Below are 11,483 nucleotides of genomic sequence, written 5' to 3'. Positions count from 1 at the left end.
GAAACGAATTGTGTGTGTGTTAAAAAAAATTTTTTTTTTCAAAATACATCAAGGAAACGATTTTTTAAAAAAAATATTTTTTTTAAAAATCAAAAAAAGGGAAAAGGTTGTGTTTCAAAAAGAAAAAAGTACCTTTTACAGTCGATATATAAAAAAAGAAAAGATACCTTATAAGTCAAAAAAAAAAAAAGAAAAGAGTACCTTATACAGTGGGTAAAACAAGAAACATTGTGTTGGTCTTCAAAAAACACCAGGTACTTTTTTAAATTTTTTAAAAATTTAAATGTTTTAAATTTTTAAAATTTTTAATAATAATAATAATAATAATAACAAACCCTTTTTTTAAAATAAATTCACATCAAACACACATTTTTTAATTTTTTTTTTTTCATCAAAAAACAATAACACATACATACATACATAATACATACATACATACATTAATGTGGATGAAGAAAGTACACCTGTTTGTATAAGTGTGTACAAATTGTTTAATATAATTTCTGTAATGAATCCAATTTTCCTTTGGCTAGTCCACATGCAATCTTGAAGGAAAAGCATAAGTCTAGTAAGGGAACTTTCCCCCCTTTCTTGAAACAAGTTTGAAACCCTTGCTCTCTTTTTTGCTGTTTGATAAATGGAAACTTTTAGGTCAGTGACTTGCTTTTCCATAATCCCATTGAGCTAGTAAACAAATGACCACAGGGGTTTGTGAGGTAAACACCTTAATAGTGCCTGGAATTCCTCTTCTTCTACAGCTAGATTTCTAGACCCTAGAGGTCTGCGAGTGACATAGAGATTAGCTTGTGGGAATTTCTCTGCAATACTTTGACTCAATCCATGAGCTTTTACAGTTAAACAATTACATTGATGAACAATAGCTTCTATCTCACAGTTGAGTAAATCACCTTGTATCTCCTGGAGACTCATGATGTAAAATGAATCTATTTTTTAAAAACACCCTTGTTTTTATAGAACAACAACAACAACACAATAAAACAAGATTTCAAATATTTTTTTTTTATTCAGGTAAATCTACAATCTCTTGGAACTAACTCTTTGTTTCTCACATCAGGTTTTAGAACTCCATATTCTTCATAGTCACCTTGTCTATAAAAAGGTTCTTTCCAATTCTGGGGTGCTGTGAGACATCTCAAAACAGGTTAATTTATGAATCTTTCTGTACATGTATCTCCCTTGAACCCTGTTTTTCATTTGAATGAATCCTCTCACATGATGAAGTTTTCCAGTTTCTGGATGCATTTCTTTTTGTAAGATCAAGTATTGATAATCACTTCCAATGATTTGATCTACATCTTCCTGTCGGCACCCAGTTAAAATAAATATCCAATTATTGGCTATTCTACCTCTGTCTTGTTTTAAGTAGGCAATATATCCATTGCCTATATTTTCTTTCTGTTTATTCTTATAATGAGCCTTAAGGGGATGAAGGATGTATGGTCACGTGACTCAGTTGATTTGCGTCATAATCTCTGATAAAATATGTACAAAACGAGATTGAAACCACAGTACTTGTATAATTTTTTTGACTGTTTGTTTGCGTTCACCATCTAGTATAAAAATGTCTGAAAACATTCAAAATTTCTTGCAAATATTATCAAATTACGGAATAGATTAATCCACTCTGCCGTTTCCCTATTCTGCGCGTCCAGTGCGTCTTTGACGTCATAGTGTATCTCTTAGTTCAGTAAGATCATACACGGTAAAAACGGGTATATAAATCATAAAAACGGGCCATAATATGTACATGGTAGGGTATTTTGTAAATTTCAGAACGCAAAAAATATTTTTACATGGTTGTTGACGGAAAAGTTCTGTGGGTTTGTTATTTCGCTTATTTCAGGAATGTGTGACGTCAGCTTCACCAATCGATATTTTTACAGTTAATCAATACAATGACGACCTTGAACTTCGACGTAAATTTTCAAATATTGAATGATAGGATTTTTTGCAAATTAATTTTTTTATGGTTTAAGTTGTCCTAAAAAAGTCGTAAATTTCCGTCTCCAGATGTGGTGTTACAAAAGAATCTTGCTTTTTCGATTTTTTTTTTTATTTTTATTTTTTTATTTTTTTTTTTTTATTGACTTTCACAAGTACACAAAGCAGACTATACATATATATAAGCAAAGCATATAAACACATATACACGGTAAATGTCTTGATAATTTCGTTAGTTTACAGCAGTACAAAGTTTACTTGTATACGTGAAAGTTATTTTATTTTATTTAAAAAAAAAAAAGGGGGGGGGTCAGCAGTAGTCAGAAAAATGCATTCAAATGTTTATGATTAGCTAATGTAAATCCTTAAAATTAGCATATAATTACATTTTACCATAAAAACAAATGATTTTTTTTTCAAAGTACATCACAGATTGTTTGCCAGTGCCTTTCATATTCCATATATTTGCAACTTTGTAATAACAACACCTTTTCTATAAAAATTCTCTCTATAATCCTCTTTATTAGGATGTCGATATTTAATTTTGGAATACTTTTATATTTACTTGCAAAAATAAATTGCTTTACAGTAAGTATAATCAAGTTTTGTAATTTACAAATATTTCTGTTCTCGTATTTACCAAAAAGTATTGATATTCTATCAAAACTACAATGCATCTCAAATTTGTCCAAAACCCATTCTTCAATCCTACACCATAAATCTTTTACTTTGAAACATTCTACAAACAAGTGGTCAATTGTTTCTAAGTCACTTAAAACAAAAAGTGCAGGCTGGTGAGTCAATCAACTTCAATTTAAAAAGATAATAATTTGTTGGAATAATTCTGTGTAATATTTGAAATTGGAGCCAGTGAAATTTGGATTCCTGAGTAACTTTGAAAGGAAGTTCAAATATTTTATTCCAATCTGCTTCATCAAAGAAAGCATTTTTTTCATTCCATTTTAAAAGAGAACTGATTGGCTCTCTCTTGTTATTTATAAATATTTTATACATATCTTTACACCCTTTATTACTTCTATAAAAAATGAAAGTTGAATGTGGAATATTTGGTCCAATAACCTTTAATCTTTTAATGTCCTCTATTCCTGCATACTTAGTCTTTTTAATATAGCCCTCTTAAGACCATTATATTCAACAAAATTTGTTTTCACTTTTAAGTTTACTATGGTATCGAAGCTTAAAAAGTTACCATCATTATCAAAAAGGTCATTTAAAAAGACAAAGCCTTCATCAAAATAGCTTTTCCAGAAAAAAGATTTTCTATTAATCATTATATGTTTCTTAATTTTAATCGACTTGTTTCAGTCGATGAAATAATTTAAACACACTACCCTCTGATCACGGAGGGAGCACTCTACCGACAAAGCTATCGTGGCGGTGGAAAGTGGAAGTCTATTCATGAAATATATAAAGATAACGAACAGTATTCAAGTTCATAAGTCCATAAAACAATAAAAAATAGAAGCAGAGCAAAGAAGGACCTCCAAAACATCAGAGTAGGGATCAGGTGCCATGGCGGAGTGAGCATCTCCCCTCAACCGGTCACATCCGCCTTGTGCTCCTGCCATGATCGGAAAATAACGGAAAAATCCGTCTTCAATTCAATGTGTTAATAATGAACAAACAATACGTTCTATTTCCATTAGGTAACTCTTCAAGACTAGAGGCGTATTTGGTCGTCTGACTGGGACAGATGGTATTGCGTATAATACAAGACATGCCAACCTCAATCAGTTTTGAATGTTAAATGTATTTGACATTCCAATTAAAGAATGGAAGAACTTAAAGAATTACATGTATGTAAGAAAGCGAGAACCTTAAACTCATCATCCATTAATAAAAAAAAAATACAAATTTCCGAGGCATGTGTATTGTATTTAGATGTATCATACGATAAAAAAAAATGCATACGATCAACAATGTATTAAAAAAATCGATATCGTTGTCATTCATACTCTTGATGTATACGAGGGTCGTTAGAAAAGTTCGCGGACACATTGAATTACGGAAAATCTATTGTGTACTGTGAAGTATGACACATGTCTGAATAAATTCCCATATTTTGTGTATTGGTATGTAAAAAATCAGGTCCATATGATAAAATGTTGAAAATTTACAACGATTTTTACTATAATCTCATGGGATTCACGGAGCAATCACTTGACGTAAGGCGACGTGACAACCAGATTTCAACCCGTTAAGCTCTGTCGCAGTTATATATATCTTTCAATTCTTCAGATTTTTCTTTAATCTTTAAATACTTTAAAATTAAATATCTATATCAAGACATGTTACTTTTCTTCTATAATATCTTTTGTACTGATTCGGATATTATTGAGATCTTAAAAAAAGTCTATCCAGTAAATCTATCAGGTATGAAAAGTGTGCAAAACCATATAGGCGCAACGCAACGTCCATGCGATACAGGGGTATTGAAGTATCGATGGAGTTAATTATTCAATATGTAAATCCTTCATTCCGATGAAGACATTTGAAAACTTGTCCTTTGTAGGTGAAGAAATTCCCGGCAGCATCTTGAACATTTTAATCTCTTTTTAGACATTTTATAGTATGCTTACATAATTTCTACGCAGTGCAGTGCTCCATGAGGCTCAATGACGTTCCGATTTTTGGCTGTGTTTTCAGGCATTTGTCATTTATAAACGGCTATAAAACAGTCATATACCCTCCAATTTAGATCAAATTTTCTCCCAGTGATGTTTCATGAATACATTAACGGCAAATAAAATATCATAAATCTTTTTGCGCTACAATTGTGCAATTTTTGATTTTAATAAAGAGTCTTTGTGATGTAAACGTGCCAAAATGTAGCATGCTCCGTGAAGCAAGTTTTACCAAAATAAAAAAGCTGTATATTTTTCAATAATCACCGGAGAGAACCAAATTCTTGTATATTTATTGGAAAAAACGTAAAGATTTTATCTGGAAAGTTTGACCGGTTTCGTGGAAATAGCGCGCTCACAATAGAACTTGTCCGCGAACTTTTCTAACACCCTCGTATTGTGAAAGTTTATATTCTTCGCCTTCGATTGTTATGCCTTTAATGTCTTTATTATTTCGAATAAGAATTCCAAGTATTTCTGCACATAACTGAAAGAGATATGGTGAAATTGGGTCGCCTTGTCTACAGCCTCTTTGAGGAAATATATAGTCTGAAATAATACCATTTTGTATTACACATGATTTAATACCACTGTAGAAAGTCTCAATCCATTTTTTAATGGAGGGCCCAAAGTTGAAAAAGTCCAATGTTTGATATATAAATTTCCATGAAATTGTATCAAATGCTTTTTCAAAGTCTATAAGCATTAGTAAACCAGGTACTTGGTTTAATTCTGTATAATGCATCAAATCATATATTAATCTAATATTCTCCCCTATGAATCTTCCTTTTATAAATCCAGTTTGGTCTCTATTGATTAATGTATCTAATTTTTTTTTCATTCGTTCAGCAATACAACCTGAAGCTATTTTATAAACTACATTTAGTAGACTAATTGGCCGCCAGTTTTTTAAAAAGTGTTTTGGTTTTCCTGATTTTGGAATACAAGTTATAATTCCAAGTTTATTGACTCTGTAAAATGTGTTAGATCATATGAATTGTTTATTGCTCTTGTAATAAAAGAACCTATATCTTTCCAAAAAAATTTGAAAAACTCGCAAGTAAATCCATCGGGGCCAGGACTCTTCTCATTTTTCATTTGTTTTAGGAAATTAAGAACTTCAGAATTTGTCACTGGACCTTCAAGACTATTTGATTCTTCTTTACTTAACTTGGGAATATCTTTATAATTTTTTAATTTTTCATGAATATTTTCATTTTTTTCATTTCATTTTATTTTTCGAATTTTTAACCCCATTCATACTCTCAAATATTTTAAAAGACACATTTCCGCTGGTATATTTTTTATCTATGGTGAAAATTTTCAATTATCGACCGAGTAATGGACCCAGAAACACGGAGAATAAAAACTCCGCTCAGACACTGTGGGGTATGGTATTTGTCACTCAATATCTCAGAAATAAGTCTAGAAACCTATTGATATGTCTGCTCTATAGTATGTAGGACATACTAAATAAGATATATATAAAAAATGAGAAAAAAATTAAATGACAGGTATTTTTTCAGCTAAAGGTCCTTCATCCCCTTAATATCCTCCAAGAGTTTGTTTGCTCTTATGTTTTCTTTTTCCTTCTGAGGTATAAATTCTAGAGGATGTTCTACCATCAAGGGAGGTGGTATGATATCTTTTCCTCCCTCCTGTATAAGTAACCATTCAGTTTCCTCTAATCTAGTGTTCTTACTCTTTTCTTTGCTGAAGCTGTTACCCATAATGAAGCCAGTCCACAACTGAGGTGTGTTTTGTACCATGTTTACTATTTATACTTTTTTTATTGTATCTATTTTTTCCCCCAATCTTTAAAACCCTTACCATTTTGTTTTGTGTTTTGAAAAAAAAATCTATGGTTAAAGGGAGATAACCTATTTTTAAAAATGACAAAAACCCACAATTTTTTTTTCTTTTATTGAGATCTAACAATAAATAACAGTTCAATCTTTTTTATTTATTCACATCTTGAGTAGCTCACATTCTTTAAGAACTTTTTCTTCATAGCTTCTCTGGCTGCAATGGCTTCAGGTTTCTTCCAAGCTCCTATTTCCCATTCTATCCAATCTCTGGGTTCCAATTCCTTATTTCTCTCCTCAGGTTTCAGAACACCATATTCTTCATAGTCACCTCCTTGCTTGTAAAACATACTTTCCAATTCTGGGGGACTGTGAGACATAGCAAAATTGGCAGTGATATGAACTCTGCACATATCTAGGCCTTCTGTTGGTTCATTCATTTGAATGAATCCCCTGATTTGATGCAGTTCTCCTGTTCAGGGATGTCTTTCCTTTTGTTGCTCAGAAACATGTCTATATCTTCTTCTTCTTTGGGTTCTTTAATGGTGAAAGTCCAATTAATGGCTATCATGTAACATCTGTCTGGAAATTTAGGATCCTTCACTTCCTCATGCAGGGGTAAATATTCATTCCTAGGTTCCGGATCCAGGGTTTCCAACTCCATTCTTCTTTGTTGAGGAGCTTCGTGATCCCCCATAGGTTCCGTCATTCTCTTTTCTAATAAGCCAAATTTATCTTTGTCCATCTCCAACTCCATGTCTTCTTCTAATATTCTAGGAATTCGCTTGCCAAACTGTCGTTTACACAACCACATGCCCCAAATGATGAGGATCGTCTTTAACACCTTGTTTTTATACCTCCACCTTGAAAGATAAGGGTCGTGTGCAAAAATACTTTTCACCAACGTTTTTTATGCTGACCACACAGGTAATACTTGGCAGCGACTCAAGAATGTCATTATGACGTCACGCTTACATTCACAGTCTAGCCAGCCTAGCCTAACCAGTTCAAACTGGATTTTTTTTTACTGAAAACACTAACACACATAAATAATAATAAGAACACAGATTTTTTTGATTCTTTATTTGTAACAACAATCAACAACAAACAACGTATTTACAATACATTTTGATAATAACATTGGCACTTTTGTCCATGACCCATAGGTAATTTATGATAAGTGTTTTTAAACCAATTCGCCACGTATCTGTCCCTTTGTAAAGCCGTACTCTGGTCAAAGGGGAATAGCCACTCGTCAGTTTTCTTTCTTTTCTTGTCTCTTTGATGTAAATAATACACGCAATATAGTCCACACACATCGGTATTCCAGTCTTGATAGCGATACGGATTATAAGTCCATTGTTGAGCATGACGCTGGATAAAATCTTGAATTTCTTTTTGTAAGGGAGGAAATCCATAAGAATCGAAATATTCCACCACGGGATTGCTCACATACAGACACACCCAATGTTCTCCAGGTCGATCTTGAGGATCCGTATTTACCACGACAGCTTTTTCTCCAGGTCTTATTTGATCCGGTAATAAATCTACAGGATACACGCCTCCAAAAGAACTCTTGAATTCTCTGGATAAGACTTCTCTCAATTGTCCCGTATCCATTTTTAGTAATCAATGCTCACTTCTCTCTGTTTGTTAATTTCTAATAGGTTATCGAATTCTGCATACACCACACAATTGATGGTGGTAGCCGTATTGTTGGTAAACTGCACTTCTACTCTCAGATTTCCTGTTTCTATGATGTGGAATTTATCCGATTGCGCCTCTTGATCTTTAGTGAAATCCCAGCCCCATAGAATGTAGCCGCTTTTATACTCTTTTAGGGTAAGATCCGGAGCCCAATCTTCTCCTAATTTCCCCAGAGCTTGATACAGACTTAGATATGATCTCAGATATAAATCCTCGTTGAAATGAGGTTTAAAACAACGAGTACTCATGGTCTCTCCGTTGATACTGACATCTAATTTCTTAATCCCAAAGTTTTGGAAATGAAAGGGATTTTTAGTTTTATCTCCGTTAAAGGCCGCATTCTCCACAAAGCCTAAAATGAGACGTTTAGGCATCTGACCTTGAAACAGATGGTCTGTAATCTTAGACTGGGTCCCTGTGGGGATGGTAAAGGTTTTCACTTCCACTCTTCTCAGGGGATATTTGTCTCTGTGGGTATTCAAACTTTGATTAATGGTATTCATCATGACTGCTGTGGGTTTGACTTTTCTCACCCACAAGACCATACTCAATATTTTCACTTTTCCTGTACTTCCTCCTTTGATCATCATGTAGAAAGAGGGTCTAGCTCGATTGAATCGCAAACGGACGTCCACTCCATTGGGCAGAAATCGATCTTGTTGAAACAAATCCAAATGTAAACCATCCAGCAAACTGATTTTCTTACTGTCAGCAATAGCTTGGTGACGTTTTCTAAATCCTTCGTTTTTAGAATTGTCCGGTAACGCTGTGAGGATGGGTTCGTTAATGGTCATCGTGTCAGCCGCACCACTTGTGCCTTTAGTTACATTAAAGGTTTTATTTTGAGCTAGACCAAGGTCCTCTAGCCCCACTTCGTCCATGTGTCCTGCCGTATCTTTTTTCCACAGACTACAGGCCCTCGTCTGTGTCTTTAAAGTTCTGGGTCGGTAAGACAATAATTTCTCCAGATAAGCTTTGTAAGGATAAGTATCCGTCCCCGGAGTTACTATTTTGCCATTCAGACTGACATCGATTTCAGTAAACATGGAATGTAAGATATTATTCACGGGACTCGAAGTGCTGTTTGCTCCAGTCAGATTACTTCCATCGTCTTTGGTAAATTTACATACCATTTGAACATAGGTTTGAGATAAATCCAGATAGTAATCTCCTTGTCCTTTGATTTCAAATTCGATGGGAGCGGTGTCCGAATCTAAAGTACTGGAAATGGGGTAATATTCTTCCCAATTCGAATCTTCTAAAGCAATATTAGTCGGAGGGACTTGGAACAATTGTAAATTGTTCATCCCACACGCACAGGAATCGGGCTGTAACATGATGTGTCTACTAGGATTCAGTTTTCACAAATGAACCTTCTGTTCCCTGGACTGGTCTATTTATACTCTCTCTCAGTCAAACACATCTAAATGACGTTTTCTTTTCAGGAATTCCTCCTTGTTTTTTCCTTTTTCTCTTAGGACCCCCTCGGTATAAAAGGACTTTTCTCTTCCTGTTTGCTTTCTTCTTTTTCTTCTTCTTCTTCCTTGAGCTGTTTGTCATTTTTTCTTCTTTCTAAAGGGTAAAGAGACTCCTCGATTTTTTGTACTTTAAATTCGGTGGCCATTTTAAAAAAATTCTGTTGGTAAAAAGAGTGGAATTGGATCCTGAAGATTATGACACCAGAGAGGAAAAATACTGTCTAAAAGAGAGAAAAAATTGTTATTGGGGTTATCAAAAATACAAATTAGAGATCCTGAGTGAACCTTATGAATAACTGGAGGAGAGTTCCGGGAAAATTACACTTGCCCATTGTTTTCATCAATTGGAAGAAAAGAGGTTTGGGGAAGAAAAGAAGCTTCAAGGACTTTTTACAGATAGGTCTATTTATAAAGTGTATGTATCTTGTCGCATCCCTTTATTCCTGAAGGAGAACACCTCAAGAAAAAGGAGAGGGAAAAAATTAAGAAGACAGTGTATGATTGTATTTTCATTCTGAATAAAAATCTGTGTTCCTTGTTATCATCTGTCTTTTGTTATTTGTTATTGTTTTGAGGAAATCCAGTTTGAACTGGCTGGCTGGCTAGACTGTCTAGACTGTGAATGAAAGCGTGACGTCATAATGACATTCTTTTGAATCGCTGCCAAAATCGTAGTAGCAGCGTATAGTTTAATGTAAACACAGTGTAAACAAACCGTATTTAGGGGGCTATATGTAATGAATTGACCCACTTATCTCCCAAGGACTGTACTGAGTTGACCCCCCTATCCCCCTCAGACCCCCTAATCTGCACTCCCTTTTACCCACCTATCCCAGGGCCCAAAAGTGCACTGGGTTTAACCCCCTAGCCCCCAGGCCCAAAAGTGCACTCAGTTGAACCCCCTAGCCCCCCAGGCCCAAAAGTGCACTCAGTTGAACCCCCTATCTAGACGGCTTATACTACTTCCATTTATGTCGTTTTTCTTTATTAAATAATTTCGTTTTTAGCTCACCTGAGCCGAAGGCTCAAGTGAGCTTTTCTGATCACATTTTTTTGTGTCGTCCGTCTGTCCTCTGTCTGTCCGTCTGTAAAACTTTTCACATTTTTGACTTCTCTTGAACCACTGGGCCAATTTTGACCAAACTTGGTACAAAACATCATTGGGTAAAAGGGAATTTAAATTGTTAAAATAAAGATCAAGGTTCCTTCACAAGGGGAGATATCAAGAAAAGACAAAAATGGGGTGGGGTATTAAAAAATCTTCCTTCAAGAACCAAAGGGTCAGAAAAGCTGAAACTTATATGGAAGCATCCTTGGGTAGTGTAGATTCCAAATTGTCAATCATGACCCCCGGGGGAAGGACGGGCCACAATGGGGAATCAAAGTTTTACATAGAAATTTAGAAAAAATCTTTGAAAATCTTCTAAGAACCACTGGGCCAGAAAAGCTGAAACATTGTGGAAGCATCCTCGTATAGTGTAGATTCTAAATTGTTCAAATCATGACCCCTGAGGGAAAGGCCGGGCCACAATGGGGAATCAAAGTTTTACATAGAAATATATAGAAAAATCTTCTAAAGAACCACTGGGCCAGAAAAGCTGAAACTTATGTGCACATTGAAGGATCCTAGGGTAGTGTAGATTTCAAATTGTCTTTATTATTATCAGTGGGGTAGGGTGGGGATGCATTATGTATTACAAGGGGGAAATCTGGTAAAAAAAACAGAATGGTAAAATCTTCTCAAGTAAGCGATGTGGCCCATGGGCCTCTTGATCTTTATATATTTCTTTAGTTTTTCTTTATTTCATAATTTCGTTTCTCTTTATTTCATAATTTCGTTTTTCTTTATATATTAATTTAGTTTTTCTTTATTTAATAATTTCGAT

The 11,483-nt window shown here is 34.3% G+C and overlaps 1 protein-coding gene across 1 annotated transcript; it reads right to left on the bottom strand.

Moving 5' to 3' along the window:
* Positions 1-8,034: 8,034 nt before the first annotated feature.
* LOC134277036 (uncharacterized protein F54H12.2-like) lies at positions 8,035-9,456 on the bottom strand. Its single transcript, XM_062759308.1, has one exon. It carries the CDS (start codon positions 9,454-9,456, stop codon positions 8,035-8,037), a length of 1,422 nt encoding a protein of 473 aa, XP_062615292.1.
* Positions 9,457-11,483: the final 2,027 nt, after the last annotated feature.

The sequence above is a fragment of the Saccostrea cucullata genome, unplaced genomic scaffold (assembly GCF_032062105.1).
Source record: "Saccostrea cucullata isolate Sc308-1 unplaced genomic scaffold, CSIRO_AGI_Scuc_v1 ctg6885, whole genome shotgun sequence".
Classification (NCBI taxonomy): domain Eukaryota; kingdom Metazoa; phylum Mollusca; class Bivalvia; order Ostreida; family Ostreidae; genus Saccostrea; species Saccostrea cuccullata.
Note: the sequence above shows the minus strand (reverse complement) of the source record. Positions and strands in the feature narration are given on the sequence as shown.